Genomic DNA, 16,873 nt, shown 5'->3' with positions numbered 1-16,873 from the left:
TAAAGTTCTGCTGAATCGACATCCATCTCTGTGTCAGATGTTTGAGTTTTAACCTGCAGGTGTTTCTGCTGGTGTTTTTCTTTGTGTTTGTTTATTGCCATTGTGCTTCGCTCTAAAATGATATAAAAGTGACTGTAGCAAACAGTTAAGTATGTCAATCAAGGTAACTAATCCCATAATGGATTCTTATTTGGTAACACACACTATTTTTATGTGGGCATTATATGGGCCTTTAAGACCCTGATCAGGTATTCATTCAGTGCGTAAATGACACACAGTAATGTTGGCAATTACACTCACTACCTTTCATCCCATATCATTTAAGTGTGGCTAAAGCCCACTGAAAAGCTGTATTAGTGATACATACATTCATGTGACTGAAATCTGTAAGAATGAATGAAGACACAGGATTACTACTAGGTAGCACAGGTAATGGGCTGTTGATTTGCTTGTGTACACCTGCAAGATGATAACCCTTCTACATATATGCTGAAATCCTGGCAGAGATATTAAAATCATGTGGATTAGGAGATTCATCTAAGATCTTATGGTGGTGTGCATATGATATAGATTTTGTTACAAATACATCTGATGACAGATTTACAAAAAGATCCAAAAAGGCCTGACAGATTATTACACATTTATCCACAAGGGGGAATTCCAGAGCCGTACAGAAAACCTGGTCTGGAATTAAGGATTTCTGTGGATGCCTTCAAGTTTGGCATTATTTATTATGGAATGTGGGAGAAACGTGCGTAAGTGCGTCTAAGGTGTCAACAGATTTAATCTTTGATTTTCCACAGAGAAAATGACTGCCCTTTGAAGGTGCTCAAGAAGAACTTCTCAGATCAGAGGCCTGTGAACCTGCTGACAGAGGATGTGGTATTTGGTCTACCACTGTTGTTACCCCTCAAGCGTTTGCTACCAACAATGGAAACACTGACTTCTGCATCAATCATCACCAGCAGTACCGCTTGCATGTGCAACACCTCCATTGGATAACAACCACATTTTTAGCAGGTTATCATTTGCAAAGCATTTTTGCTTTTAACCATATTTCATGTTTCTCTTTTTCACCACAGGGAGTAGACCCAACAGAGGTTCATGCATAATGCTTTCCACATACCTCAATCATTTCCTCTTGAGCACTTTGTACTTTAGTTTTATCACCTTTTGACATTAAAACTTGCATTAAATGTCTAATGGTGCTTGCTTTGTTTAGTTTGGCTTTTCTACCATTTTGCAGCCGGTTCAATTCATAAGAAAGTGCTTTAGCAGCTAGCTTAACCACCATTTTTGAGTTTGTTTCAACACTGCTACTGGTTTATTAGCGGTTTGTACACCAGTATTGGTAATTACCTCTGTCACTGTGCAATTTGAAACTGGAAAATCTTCTGGGGCCCACACAGACTTTTAATCACAATCAATAAGACAAAGATGAAGTATTTCCCTATTTGTTTTTTAAAGTTTAAAGTTCTATGTGAGGTGGATCTAAAACAATGCCGTACAAATTAATAATCCATCCACGTACAATTTGTAAACTTGCGTGTCTTTCTTTTTTTCTTATTTTTTTGGCCGTTGTATGGCTTTATAGGACAGCTTCAGAGAGATGACAGGAAACAGGGTGGGTTGGGGAGGGGGGGGGACACGCAGCAGGGGGCTCAGAATCCACAGGCTGTTCTTCGTTTGCAGCATATCACTGTCTTTCTTTGACTGTGCATAAACGAAAACAATATCCATTTCCAGTTTCCATCAAATACCAAACACTCAGCTCACAGCGTGGAGACATGTCTGCGCTGCGGTGGTCAAAAACCCTCTGCCCTTCTGGGGTCAAACATGTCAACAGTATCTTTTCTACCTTCACACCTGAGCCCATAGCCTGGTACTACAGTGAGACCCAATGTTCAAACAGTGAACCACTTCTCTAACTTACGATCATTGCAACACCATATTTGGCTCCTACACATGTGTAGGTGTAATGCTTAAGTACCAGTGAAATTACAGACTTGAAAAAAATACTCGTACCTACCCTCAGTTATTTTACACCAAAACCGAGTGAAAGACATATACTGACATACAGGTCCTTTGCATTTTTTTAACGGAGCAGTGGATGAAACAAGGTTTTGTTGAGTACATATATTTTAATATTCCTTCAAGAGTGGAACAAAAGTAGTCGTTCCAGGTAATTTATTTATTGAATTGTGCCAAAAACAGACTTCTTCAGACCCTGTCCTTTTTACATTCTATGCACGTCCCCAGCCCAGATAATGTATAGTTGCAATGTTGCAGTTATTATTGTGAAATATAATTTTTAGCAGACACTTACCCCTCTGTTTGCATTAAACACCCATGATTAAGAATAGAAACAAAAGCCCTCTAAATGGTATGCTAGGTTAATCAAAGCAGGCCCAGTGCTGAATATTCACTAATAGAAACAGGATCTCTGGCCTACACTCCAGCACAGTAGGTGGCGGTACTGCACCGTAAACGCTAGTTGCAACCTGCATTAATCAAAAAGAAGAACTCCATGTTTGTAGTCCATTCCTGCTGTTTATACAGTGGTGCTAGCTATCAGCACACGGATTTGTATGGTCGTGATTTGAGAGCTTGGTTAAATGTGGTCAGGTTCATAAATTCTATTAAAATCCGACAGAAACGAGCTGAAGAAGATGCAGGATGACGCGCGCTACCTCAAACGGTAAGACGCCTCGAAGCTAACATGACTGCAACGTTAACTTAGTCCAATATAATACAGCATATGGGAGCGTTAGCTAGTTAGTGTTATTACAGTAGCTCTTGCACGTTAATAAAGCGTTAATTAAAGGATGGTGTCCGTGCTTCATGTACGGCTGTAACTATATAGCGTGTATTTAACAAGCGCCGAGCTTAGATGAGACGTCCTGAGTGTTATTAGCTCACACTTGTTAATATTGGTCAAACTACGGGCACATTTCATGTTTCTTGTTCAGGAAAAACGAGAATCAAGTGTCCAACAAAGCTTTGTTAATCCCCCATTCCGTTCAGCATATTACATTCATGACATGGATACTTAAGAATGGTCACATTTGATAAGTAGTGCGTTGCTTCCAGGTCTCTAAAACCGCCCCTTCATGGAAGACAGTGCTAACTAACATAAAGTCGGGAGCTTATCCATGTGAATCAGTCAGCAACCTGGGTGTTTCCACAGTGCCGAATCCAGCACAAGACGATTAACATCATTATCAACTTTTTCATTTTTTTGTATTGTCCATCATCTCGTCGGTTAACACAACGCCAATTAACCGACACAATGATAAACAGGCTTTGGCATCACAGTCTCGGTGCAGGGGGCTGGAGATCTGGGTTACAGCTAGCTAGGAAGCCGCAGTTCATTGAAGCGGTGGCCGATAAACTGTCTTATTAGCTGTCTTGTGTTGAATGTGTTCAGTCTCTGGTAGTCTGCTCTGTGAGGTGAGCTAATCTGTCTTATCCGACCCTTTATGGAAACATTAGCCGGTTAGCTAGCACTACAGCCCCCCCCATGCCGCTGCCTGGGCGTGTCCTCCTGCATGTGTGTGGCATCATTGTTTTGGTGGATGGATGAACATCAGCTGACCTCCGGACAGTTTCTGCTCTTATCATGATGATAAAGAACCAAACGTTATATTTCTGCATCCCCCTGTGCATCACTCACTATGAGTAAATTGTTCTCACTATGCTGTGGCAGAAACATGATGTTAACATACTGTATGTTTGAAATGTGCAAATGAAGTCATGTTCATTTAATCACCCTACTAATTTAGAGGAGTTTTACTTAGTTGTTGAACAAAGGTGAAATATTTTAGTTATTGATTACTTAAGTATTTGTTCATCCACACCCAAAGGAAAGTGACTGCGGGCAGTTTAGATGTCCACCCCACAGAGAAGGCCCTGGTGGTCCACTATGAGGTGGAAGCGTCCATACTGGGAGAGGGCGGAGGCCACATGCTGGGCGAACGCAAGGAGGGACAAAAGATGTGAGTGTGCTCTTGATGAATGGATTTGTAAGGAAATGGAATAATAAAAGAGATCGTTGAACTTTTTTTTCATGGTTACATTTGATTTTCTCTTTGCATTACCTGCTCTCTTGCCACCCACCCCAGATTGTCATTGCTGTCTTTTTATTGCTTTTGTATTCTCATTTGAATTGGATTCATTTAATCAGATTGGTCCTTGAAATCACCACTGTGTTGCTGTTATCCATCTCACCCTTCTCTTTGTCCTCTCGTTCTCCCTCCAGTATCCGTGTGAAAAGTCTCTCTCCCAGTACAGATGTGGGGGCTTTGGCCAAGAAAGTGGTGGAGGAGTGTAAGCTCATCCCTTCTTCCCGTTTACCTCAGGTGGAGCAGCTCCTCTACTACCTGCAGAACAGGAAATCATCACCAGTGGAGGGCAAAAGTCAGTCACGTCATCATTAATATACCCTTGCTGTCGATTTAGATTTTTTCATCATAAATGGAAGCTCATGTAGTCTGGCACCATACCTAGACTAAATCATGCTTTGAAGGAAGTACAGTGACCGTAGTGTTTTTATGTTGAGCTGTTTGTGTTTTTGTGTCACCAGTGGAGAAGAAAGAGAAAAGAACAGTGAAGCCCAGAGAGCTGACTCCGTTTGATGGAATGGAGGTAACAATAATGCAATAATCTACTATTTCTCATTCATTTAGTTATTTAACTTAATCAACCAACCACATGGCTGCTGAAGGACTAACACCCGAAAGCTTCAAATCTCACGTTTACTTTGTGTCCCACCTTGTCATTAGTCAGTAACAGTTAGTTGAATGTGTCTGTGTTCATTTCCGTCTCTGCAGTTAAATGAGGAAGCCAGTATAACCAAAGTGGATGAGTATGTTGAGCTGCTGTATGAAGGTGTCCCAGAGAAGATCAGAGGCTCTGCTCTCATTCTGCAGCTGGCACGCAACCCTGATAACCTGGAGGAGCTGCTACACAACGGTATACTTTCACTCTACTTTTTTTTTTTCATCTCGATCATCATCATCTTTTTCATATCATTAAAAATGACATTTACTTATTGTACAATATGAGAGACTATCATTCATTTCAAAGATGAAATAGCAAGCACCAGAATTTGTTCCTGTCTTTGAAGTTCTTACTCCACTTTCTTTATTTTGTATGGCAGTTATCTTATTTCACACATTTATTCCAGTTTATGAAAACGTTGCAAGGTTCTTGAAGTATTCTGATATTTGCATATTGCTAAATCATGGATAAATGCTTCTTCATTTAATGTATGATTTTCACATGAAGCGCAATTTTCGCAGTATTCAGAGTAAATGGGAGTGAACGCCGCCACTATACAGTGATGGGAATATAGCGGTGTACTACAGTAACATTAAAAAACAGGAAGTAATAATGCAACACATATTTTCCAGTAAGTGTTACACCATGAATGAATCAATAATGATTGTGGTTGTGTAGGACAGTACATTTCCCCTCCAGCTGCAATCAACGTTTCAGAACTTAAACAACCGACAATGGAGGTCACCTCTGTGGATCACTGCTGCAGTCAGGTTGATGAATGGGAGTGAAGATAAATCCCAAAAGTTAAAAAAGAAGAAGCTGGCTGGCTCAGAACAGCTGAGCAGCAGCCAGTCCTCCCCACACAACACTTCTTTGTTTTGATAGAGACCCCCGGGAAAAATCCAAGTATTCAACTTCTCAACTAACTCTTTTACTACATTCAAATTTAGATATGCTTGTTTTCCTCGCGGCTAGGAACACAGTCAGCTGTACTGGAACCTGTAGGAGTTCTGAACATGGTGCCTGTCTTTGTGTGTAGAGGCAGCTCTAGGTGCTCTTGCCAGAGTATTGAGGGAGGACTGGAAACAGAGTGTAGAGCTGGCTACCATCATCATTTACATCTTCTTCTGCTTCTCTAGGTAACACACACACCCCCCACACACTCCTTTAGTATGTACTGTATTCTGTTCTACTTTATGAGATGTGTCTCTTCTCCTGTCCTCTAGTTTCTCCCAGTTTCACGGAGTGGTGAGTCATTATAAAATAGGTGCGTTGTGTATGAGCGTGGTGGAACATGAACTGAAGAGACATGATGTGTGGCGTGAGGAGCTACGCAAGAAAACCAAGGCTTATATCCTTTTGTCTCATTCGCTTCTTTCGTTGAGCTGTCAGTTGTTTTCCTGCCCCACTTGTTTATAGTTTACCTGATTTATTTTGTGTGTGTGTGTGTGTGTGTACAAATGTATTCCTTAACACTCTGCTGTGTACGTGACTCTGCACCAGAGAATGGCTCACTAAGAAGAGACCAGGACAAAGCTTTGAGAAAATACCAAGGCCTGTTGGCTAAACAGGAACAGCTGCTCAGAGGTAGGCTGGCCTACCAAGCCAAGAACTTCTGTCATGAATTTAGGCTGGGTTGCACCAGCAAGGATTAAATTAAGCTGAGACTAGCTCGAATCAGAGTTTAGTAAAACTAAGTTTAAAATGAGTAAATCCAGGTTTTCAAATGTCTGCTTACTAAAGCGCAGTTTATTTATGTAAACCAAAGTTGAATCAATGTGGAGATCCTCCCCAATTAAAATGAATATATACAAGAACTGAATGTGTGTGCTGTGGGGACCTGGTTATGGAGGACCACAAGTGTCACGCAAATAGTAATAAAGCACTTAAACTCTTGTACAATACAAAATAGGCATTAATAAATTAGTTTTCCAAATAAATGTATCAATCTATTAATAAATAGACTAAATTACCAAGTAATTCATTATTTGATGTTTTAATGGGCAATAAAAAGAGGAATTATCACGTATTATGGCTAACTTCTGGTTTAGCGCCCAGCTAAATTAAACAGGGATTAAATAATTTAATTGTGCGGCTCTTGTAGACTTTCCAAATGTTATTGGACCGAATGGTTTCAGTTATGACAGTGAAATGAGTCATTTCACGGAGGTTGTGATGCTGAAGTTTTACCAGCTCAAGGACCACAAGTGGAGAGGCTAAATGACTGATCAAATGGAATAGCTAATAGGAAAAGGAAAAGCGGTGGCTGAATTGAAATGCAGATAGATGCCTGATTAAAATCTGATTTACTTATTGACTGTTTTATGCTGTTAAATCCCTTTTTTTGAACTATTGATTGATGTATTAATATTTCATTTGTAAATTCTATTCATGAAAGGTACGCTTCCTCCGTCTCTGAGGCATTAAAATGACACTATGAACTCACTCTCCATGCATCCAGGGGATGCACCATATTTTATCCCTGATAATGCTCCACTGTGAACAACAAATCCATATTGAAATAATTATAAAAGGAAAAAAATAAATCCATTTCTGACCATCTGTGCACTGTGTGCATATCTCAATCACCGTGACACGATGCTTTCAGCACAAAGACCAATCCACACAGATCATTATTATTGGTATTGGTGAATAAACTAACTGGGCCACTGTCAAGAATGGTCAGCTCTGATCAATTCTGTATTCTCGTGTGACGATAAAGACGGATGATGCTTTTCCATTCAGGTAACGCGGCCAGATGAAACCATGAAAATAAACCACTAGGCTATTTATTTAATTTGAATTGGATGATGTGATGGGCTGTACTCCACTCATCATTTGTCTTTTTTCAGTTCAGCCTCACATTTTTTTATCGGCCAACATGAGTATGTTATACCTGCGTTATAGAGCCTCTCTTTGTCATCTGTGATGTGAAAGTTATAAAATCGCAGCGCGACACAGAGCGTCTCTCCTGAAAAGGTAGAATTTGGTGCCACTAAATTGCAGTTTCTCTCATCAGCTGGCCACCATCACATGTTGTCAGTTGGAATCTTTTAATATAAAAGTGCATTTATGGTTCCCTTTTATATATAATTCCTCATTGAGATGTTATCCCTGTGTATTTTTATAAGTTTCTTTGTTTTATCATGATTTTCTAATGTCAGATACATTTTCAAAGAATATAACCTTGATTATAACCATATAACATCAAACACAAGTTTAACACTACACTGTCAGAAATCACAACATTTTATTGGGGACCCACATAAATGACCCCTGTGGGTCCCGGGGACTCACTATATCAAAGCTATCAACATCACTGTATAAGGAGGGAAAACAGTTAATGTTCAGCTGTTCTGTAGTGATAGTAAAATGTCATGTTGTTTGGACTGGAGTCATGTTGAGTTACTGCCGGTGAAAACCCAACATTTCCTTATTTTACTGCTTTATAATAAAAAAAATGTAAATGACAAAATGACAAAGGACTTTTATTGTGAAGAATTTCAAGGAATTTTGATAATACAGCAGTGAGGAAGAGTGTTTGCAGCCGCTCCTCTGACCGTTAGTCACAGCCATGGACCAGCCCGTTGTCTTTAAATATCTTCTACTCAGCTTCTTCTTCTACTTCCTCATTTCTTATTTTCTCTTTCAATGTCTCCCAGTGTCTCTATACCTCCTGTTGAACCTTGCTGAGGACACAAGAACAGAGCTGAAAATGAGGAATAAAAACATTGTTGGTCTGCTGGTCAAAGTTCTTGAACGGGATGATGAGGAGCTGCTGGTCCTGGTGGTTTCGTTCCTCAAAAAACTTTCCATCTTCCTGGAGAACAAGAATGACATGGTGAGGGGAAGAGATGTACTTAAGAATTCATCCTGTTAGACTAAAGTTATGGTGCGAGGAGAGACCGAAGAACCTAAAATATTTTTTTATGTACTTTTTATGTCACTACAAGTCATGAGTCTACAAATAATGACTGACTTATCAAACCATAATCCACGTAACAGAGAGCAATTTCTCATAATATAAAGCTGAAATGACAGATTCAATAAAGAAAAGAGAGAGAGAGAGAATCATTTCAATGCTTCAACAGTAAATGAATCAGTTTTTAAAATCAATTATGATAATTTACCAAGCAACTAATCAATGAATCAAATCAGAATACAAAACATTTTCTTATTCTGGCTTTGATTGAAAATATGTCTTGTCTGATGTCTCTTGGTTCTGTTGTGTTCCTTTCTGCTGTAATGACTGAGTTTCAGCATCATTAGTTTGATCTTATGTGTCTGTGTTTGTGACTGGCAGGCTGAGGTGGATACTGTTGAACACTTGGCTCGTCTGGTGCCCTGTGACCATGAAGACCTGCTAAATCTGACACTACGTCTGCTGCTCAATCTCTCCTTTGACTCTGGACTCAGAGCCAAGATGGTGGAAGTTGGACTGCTGCCTAAACTGACTGCTCTGCTGGGTAACAGCACACACTAACATTGTAGCACACAATTTACAATGTGCCCTGTGTATTATGTTTTATTTACAGTACAGAAGCTATGTGATGAATAACAACCTCTATGGAGCTTGGAAGTATAAGATGAGATGTACCTGAATTCATCCCCTGCAGGAGAAGTTTGGAATGAAGAAGCCCCCCAAGTGCTTTGAGGCACATGGCTGGATATGTCTGTGGTTGAACGTGCTCCTGAGTTCAGCACAGAGAAGATTAGAGGGATTGTTCATGATAGCGTACAGCTTTCCTCTCATCCTCTTCTCAGTCACTGCCTCCCCACTGTTCAGTTCTCTCCCCCCCCCCATGTTGATGGAGTTTCATAGTCCACAAAAGTTTTCTGGAGCTTCACTGCAAAACAGAGTTGAAGCATTCTCTTAAACGACTGAAGCAGCTGGGGACCTTTAATAAAACACAAAAAAACAGATGAAACAAAAAACATGAAATGGCTCCATACAGCTGGTCTTGCGTAATCCAAGTTTCCAGATCCTCCAGATACTAGTGTTTTCTTTTCTCCAACTCCAGTTGTGCCAGTTGGATTTGTATAAGAATATTTGGACTGGTATTTTCTTGTCTTTGTTGTGATGCAGGCGATGAGAACAACCGTCAGGTAGCCATGCGGATCCTGTATCACATCAGCATCGACGACCGTTTCAAGGGCATGTTTGTGTACACTGACTGCATACCTCAGGTACAACGAGATCCACTAAAAGTCACTTTAAACAAACTAAAGGAATATGAATTGTTGAATTTAACATGTATACAGTCTTGGTAGTTCTGAAGTCACAAGTAAAATTGTGTTTGTGTCGGTGTCTAGCTAATGCAAATGCTGTACGAGCACAGTGACGAGGAGGTCGAAGCTGAGATCATCTCCATCTGTATCAACCTGGCTGCAAACAAGAGGAACGCACAACTCATGTGTGAAGGTGCACTGAGCTACATTTTATGACCAGATCTCTTGCTGTCTCTGTAAAATCCCCCAGACTACTAACTATCCTTCCATATGTTATATTGAGTTGAGCCTTGACTCGCTCTCTGTGTACCAACCCTGTTTGACTGATCTTGGATTTGTGGAAAAACTAGACTTCTGTTTGAGAAATCTGTTTGTTTGTGTCTGTCTCAGGAAATGGGTTAAAGATGCTTATGAAGAGAGCTCTGAAGATGAAAGACTGCCTTCTGATGAAGATGATCAGGAACATCTCACAGCATGATGGACCAACCAAACCACTGTTCATAGTGAGTTACTAATACCCAACCAAAAGCAATTCTGCTCACCAAAATCACAAAACATTTACGAGCAAACTAATTCTATGGTTAGGTTTTGTGCAAGTATTGTTGTTGTTGGTATCAGTGTTACTGAGAGTGGTAGTGTTGCTAGCAGTAGAAACAGGCTTTTAATGGCTAATGATGTGAATGATCTCTTCTGTCCTGTCTGTCTCTGTCAGGACTATGTTGGCGACCTGGCAGCAGAGATCCGTGCAGAGGAAGAAGAGGTGTGGGTTCTGGAGTGTCTGGGGACACTGGCCAACCTTACTATCCCTGACTTGGACTGGGAGTTGGTGCTGAAGGAGTACAACCTGGTACCCTACCTCAAAGACAGACTGAAACCAGGTACTGATTACATTTAGAGAATACACCTAAACCGCAATCAAGAAATATCCCTTAATGTTAATGTGTATTAGGCCAACTGATGTAGCCACATATTTATAAAAGATATGTTTGCATTGGCATATACACCGATCAGCCACAACATTAAAACCACTGACAGGTGACGTGAATAACATTGATCATCTCATCACAATGTGATGTTCTGCTGGGAAACCTTGGGTGCTGGCATTCATGTGAATGCCACTTGACACCCACCACCCATCCAGCACTGTTGTGGACCAAGTACACCCCCTCATCACAACAACACTACCCGATGGCAGTGGCCCCCCAGCAGGACAATGTGCCCTGACACACTGCAAACACTGCTCAGGAACAGCTGGAGGAACACAATAAAGGGCCCAAGGTGTTGACCAGATCCCAATCTGATCGAGCATCTGTAAGACGTGCTGGAGCAGGTCTGATCCATGGAGGCCCCACCCCCCAACATACAGGACCCAGAGGATCCACTATAAAACGCCCTGGTGCCAGACACCACAGGACGCCCTCAGAGGTCTTAAGTCCATGTCTTGACAGGTCAGAGATGTTTTGGCTGCACAAGGGGAACCTTCACAATATTAGGCAGGTGGTCAAATGTTGTGCCTGATCGGTGTATGTACATGCATGTTACATACACTGTATACTGTATCTCTTTAATCGTTTGTGTGTGTTTCAGGCTCAGCAGAGGATGACCTCATCCTGGAGGTGGTGATAATGATCGGAACAGTTTCCATGGATGACGCCTGTGCTGCCATGTTGGCCAAATCTGGCATTATTCCTGCCCTTATCGAGCTACTGAACGGTAACACACGTGGTTTGGTTCAAGTTGTTGTGTTTTAGACTAAGTGTCACACACCCTTTGAGATTTTGCATTTAGTTACATGTGAGAATGCTCTCTTGTTGAGATATAGATTTACTCTAAACTTATATCTGTTTGACTGAGACTCGAAACTTGAACAAAAAGGTGCTCTTTTGTTACTACATTTAAAAAACAAATAAAGCAAATAGTGCTCGATTGAAATGCAAACCTACCACATGTAATGACCAGTATGTTAACCTGCCTTCCACATGTCCTTCTGTTTGTAGCCCAACAGGAAGATGATGAGTTTGTGTGTCAGATTGTCTACGTCTTCTATCAGATGGTGTTTCACCAAGCTACACGAGATGTCATCATCAAAGACACCCGTATCCTTCTCTGTCCACCCTAAATTTAAAGATGAATGAGAGTGTGTGTGTGTGTGTGTGTGTGTGTGTGTGTGTGTGTGTGTGTGTAGAGAATGTACTCTACACAAACGCTGGAAAAATGTGTTTCTTTAACCTTCTCTGTAGAGGCTCCAGCCTACCTGATAGATCTGATGCATGACAAGAATGCTGAGATCAGAAAAGTGTGTGACAACACCCTCGATATTATTGCTGTAAGTGAAACACAGTGCTGATGCACACAGGGCAGCATCTTTAAGTAACAAAAGTAACACATCAGGAGTCTTTTATTTAATAGAGAATAGGTTGTTCTCTAACTTCTTTACCATTTTCTTCATCCTCCAGGAGTACGATGAGGAGTGGGGGAGGAAGATTCAGTCAGAGAAGTTCCGTTTCCATAACAACCAGTGGTTGGAGATGGTCGAGAGTCGCCAAGCTGATGAGGCTGAACCATATCTCTATGATAATGACAATGACAGGACTGATTTATTCTATAGTGCAGGTACACACACACACACGCACACGCACACACACACACACACAAAAAAAAAGCTGAACAAATTATAGTGCTTGTTTCAAAACATTTGTTTTTCAGCATAATTTGAAAAGTAACGACAGAAGTGACATGTCAGCAGCAGGTGTGTGTGTGTCTCTTCCACGATGACCCCACCATTGTTGTCAAGGTCCTCAGGACCAGCTGTCTCTTGACTGAGTGGTCCTCACCATGCTGACTGAATACCACAACATTACATTTATTTAGTGGAAATCATATTTTTAAACTAGCTCACATGAGAAATGTATAGGAGGGAATCTATGTTTTTCATTTAAAGATCATCTGTATCCAACACTTTTTGTGTCGTATGGATTTACCTTTTTCTTATGAGACCTCTGAATTGAAGCTGCAGTCTCAATGTGACGTAGTTTAGTGCAGCACCTATTGAGTGAGGAGGAAAACTTCTTCATTACTTTCATTTTAAGCTACAGCAGTAACATTTAGAAAGGACTGTTAATGATGGTTTTGGCTTAACAGGAAGTGCAGACACTTGTGTTTGTATTATATCCTCATGTGTATGTGTCTTCAGATGGAATAACCCCAGCAGACGGCTCAGTCAGCCCAGATTTCTTCAGTGACCTGCAGCCTCAAAATGGAGACTTGCACCACACAGGGTGAGTTAACGTGCTGCAGAATCATGGGCTGCCTCACGGTGGGTATAAACTGGGTCGGGTGAAAGGAGAAAAGCTTCAAAGCAACATGTAATTTTGTCCAATGGGTGTTTTGACATTGCCAAACACCAAACAATCAGGAACAAATCATGTCATTGATCTTGTTGGACAGATTGTCTGTAAATTGTAAAGCTCAGACTGCCAGACATCGGTTATCTGGCCATTTTAGCATTTTGGAACAACAGACATTGTAGACAGGACTGCAGACTAACTTTTATCACCACCATCCCTGAACAATCCTGAAAAAGTCAGTATTATTATTAGTAAGTATTCACATTCTAAGTAATCTTACCTCCAAACTACTCAATATAGTTATTTATTGTAAACGTCTTGTGTTTAAGCAGTTTTTGCAGTGGGAGGCATCTCTTCCAGCTGTTTTCTAAACACAGCTGAAGGCAGAACATAAGAAAAATGATGATGAACTATATACTGATCAGGCACAACATTAAACACCACCTACCTAACATTGTGGAGGCTTATGTGCAGCCAAAACAGCCCTGACCTGTCAAAGCATGCGAGGTGCCGCCCTGCTCATCAGGAGCAATTTGGGGTTCAGTATCTTGCTCAAAGATACTTCGACATGCAGCTGGTGGAGCCAGCAACCTTCTGATTACTTGACGACCCACTCTACATCCTGAGCTACAGCTGCCCCATGCAATGTATTACTCCACACCCACAGTAAAAATGTGAAGTAACTCATTACTTTGAAATGGTAGTGATCAGAAATATGAAATACGTTACATATTGGAATGATGCCCAACTATTTGTTCCATGAGGTCCATTAGCTGTTACCTCTATTAGAGCTAATCAGACAACAGGACTTGGCATTAACACCACAGTTAAGAACCACTGCCTCAGAGGCTTCTATATTATGTCCTTCCACTCCCTCTAGCAGACTCATCAGGGCTTTGAGGCCTCCAGCTGTTTCACCACAACAAACCACTACTCCTCCTGTCTGATCAGTCTCAGTTTTGGTTCCCACATGATAAAAGTCTTTTAACTCGCCTGATTCTGTTTTCCAGAGATGTCAACGATGTCTTCGACCAGACCAGCTCATCACCTGGCCGACCAGCTACTGCCTATGGCTTCAGACCTGATGAACAACCCTTCTATCAGTACTCATAGACACACACACATCGTTTCTAAAGTGTCATCTTCGATCCATTCCCCATCTCCATCATGCATGTCCACTTTTACATCTTTAGATTAAATCTTCACTGCTGGAATCCTTCATGATTAAAGGCATCACATTGATATTGTTAGTAAAATAATATCACTAAGGCTGGAATACAAAATACTGATGATGATTGAAACACTACCACTGCAGACTTTTAACTAGTCACTAAACAAATTGCAGTTCCATTCAGTCACCATCAGGATAAATAGATGAGTAGTTAAGTCTTCCTCACCTGCTGGTTACAGTCTTCTTAATGATGAGTTCCCAGTGGGTCAGCAAGTCATTTAAAGAATGTGAGCAGACTTATGTTAATAAGTTTTTGCATGTTTTTCCAATGTAATAATGAATATTTGTTGCCTCTTCAAATGTATCTCTTCAAATTAGTCAAATGTGTCCTTACATCCGGTTGTTGAATGGTTTGAGATCCACCGGTTTGACTCATCTGACTTTATGTCAAGATGCTAACCTACGAGTAACAGTTACACACAGTCAGTTTATTAGCGTGCACTACTTTAATAGTTTTCTTTTGATTATGTCACTATAAAATAGGAACATTGTTGGGTGCATGGCTCATAACTTAGGGTACTTTCACACTGGTTAGTTGAAATGCCTAACCCCCATTGATGTATGGGCAAAAAGTAAAATTCAAGACCAATGATGGAGGGTGCCAGAAAACTGCTGCTTATTTTTCACTTTCTTTGCAGTCCTCAAATCCAAATCCAGTGTGAAAGTGGCGGAAGAAATGTCGGCTCTAAGTTGAGGCTTAAAATCCTGCAGTCTTGTGTAGCGAATGGCTCTGGTCATCCTGTGTGGCCACCACTGCAAATGTTTTTCTGATGTTGAACCATAGCAGTATTATATTAATTCAGTGACAAGAAAAGTAGGAACTCTGTCACTGCAGGACAGGTTGGCCCTCTCTCTCCAACTGGATATACAGCATTTCACAACATAATGAAAGGACTGTTACTGACCTGCCACCAAACACCCCTGATACTCTTTCTGTCTCCTTAAACAACACTGGGATGACCTGAATGCAGCATCCTTTAAAATGGGGCATCGACTAACCATGTCAGCTCTACCTTCATTTCGTCCCTATTGGTGCATGTTGTCTGAAAGCTCGCGGATGCACAAAGCACTACCACCAGAAATTGTTGCAGGCAGTGTAGCCAGTAGTTCACGCAAGACAAGCATAGGACACAATAAATAGAAGACATTGCAAGACTCCACAGACTGCCACCATCTACAATGCTGCAGACGCTTTTGCCTCTTTCTTAACAGATACATTATCAGCTCTTCTCTCGCTGGTCGTCACACCTATACCTGTATGCCTCAGTATGCTGATTGATTTAACCACTGTGTGTTCAGCCACAAGCGCATTACTTGAAGCCTGGCCTGATTGGATTTGCATGATCTTGCAAATCTGGTAGACTCGCAAGGAAAGTTCTGTTGGTGGATCCACAACTTTGACTCCTGAAAACGCAATAATGCCCTTTTTTATGTGTGACGAGCTGATCTGGACTGCTTGGTGTGCACATGGCTTAACACTGTTTGATATTCTGTCCATATTTGGACATCTAACCAATTGGGTGAGAACTTTTTTTTGTGCATGTTGGTTGGAAGAGAGGGCAGTGACATTATTCTGCAGAAGCTTAACTGTGCATGGCACTCCATCATAGCTTAAAATGCTTCTGGCTTCTACCTGGCACAACAGCAATGAGATCAGGAGACCTGCGCCATGAGGGGTCAATGTTTTCCTGCAGTAGCCACTGTTTTCAATGTATCATTGTTTACTGTTTATTCTTTGAGCTGTGGAGGGTTAATGCAAGAACATTAGTGCACTAACTGACAACTACTAGGGTTTAAAAAGGCACCACGGACTGTGACTAGATTCCCATCCATTAACATACCAGGGCTAGCTTGTTTAATGGAACACATGATGTTTCTTTGAGCATGGCACTTACTGCTACACATCAGAGGAGCTCCATGTCTGCATGTTTCAGTGTGAATCAGAGCAGTATGATTAATTTTCTCAACAACAATAATGTTCTGTGCCATTGACTAGACTACATATGAAAAGGAGGCTCACATACTGTATTTTGCTGGACACTGACAATTAACTACATACTGTATTACTTCTAGGCATATTTGCACATTTAGTTCAATTTTGATGCATGGTTATGTTTTTTTATTGTAAGTTATTGTTATTACTCTGTATATTATTCTGTTTTTATAGCTTATTTTATTGCTACCTAATAAGACACTGTAAACAGAAGCAAGTACTGGACTGTAGATATGCTCCATCTCTCGTTGCTCATCCTCAGGTTCTTCAATAAAAACAAAGTAAAAATCCCAC

At 40.9% G+C, this 16,873-nt stretch overlaps 1 protein-coding gene across 1 annotated transcript; it reads left to right on the top strand.

Annotated features, from left to right (window-relative positions):
• Positions 1 to 2,542: 2,542 nt before the first annotated feature.
• On the top strand, positions 2,543 to 16,872 carry LOC311266739 (kinesin-associated protein 3-like). The gene is made up of 20 exons (XM_084369260.1): positions 2,543 to 2,698; positions 3,864 to 3,995; positions 4,259 to 4,416; positions 4,583 to 4,644; positions 4,830 to 4,971; positions 5,819 to 5,918; positions 6,006 to 6,130; positions 6,268 to 6,366; positions 8,442 to 8,620; positions 9,083 to 9,245; positions 9,866 to 9,966; positions 10,093 to 10,201; positions 10,399 to 10,511; positions 10,721 to 10,886; positions 11,596 to 11,721; positions 12,006 to 12,104; positions 12,249 to 12,334; positions 12,465 to 12,621; positions 13,202 to 13,286; positions 14,366 to 16,872. Exons 1-20 carry the CDS (start codon positions 2,670 to 2,672, stop codon positions 14,466 to 14,468), a joined length of 2,334 nt encoding a protein of 777 aa, XP_084225386.1. The 5' UTR covers positions 2,543 to 2,669; the 3' UTR covers positions 14,469 to 16,872.
• Position 16,873: the final 1 nt, after the last annotated feature.

Source organism: Pagrus pagrus (genome assembly GCF_965226575.1).
Source record: "Pagrus pagrus genome assembly, chromosome: 12".
NCBI lineage: Eukaryota > Metazoa > Chordata > Actinopteri > Spariformes > Sparidae > Pagrus > Pagrus pagrus.
The sequence above is the reverse complement of the archived record's forward strand: the minus strand, read 5'-3'. Positions and strand labels throughout refer to the sequence as shown.

What these genes read in the sequence shown, in the direction of transcription:
- LOC311266739 (XM_084369260.1), top strand. Translation starts at nt 2,670, where the DNA reads ATGCAGGATGACGCGCGCTACCTCAAACG. An exon ending in CGCAAGGAGGGACAAAAGAT is followed by an intron (nt 3,996 to 4,258) that starts GTGAGTGTGCTC and finishes TTCTCCCTCCAG; the next exon opens with TATCCGTGTGAAAAGTCTCT. An exon ending in CGCACAACTCATGTGTGAAG is followed by an intron (nt 10,202 to 10,398) that starts GTGCACTGAGCT and finishes TGTCTGTCTCAG; the next exon opens with GAAATGGGTTAAAGATGCTT.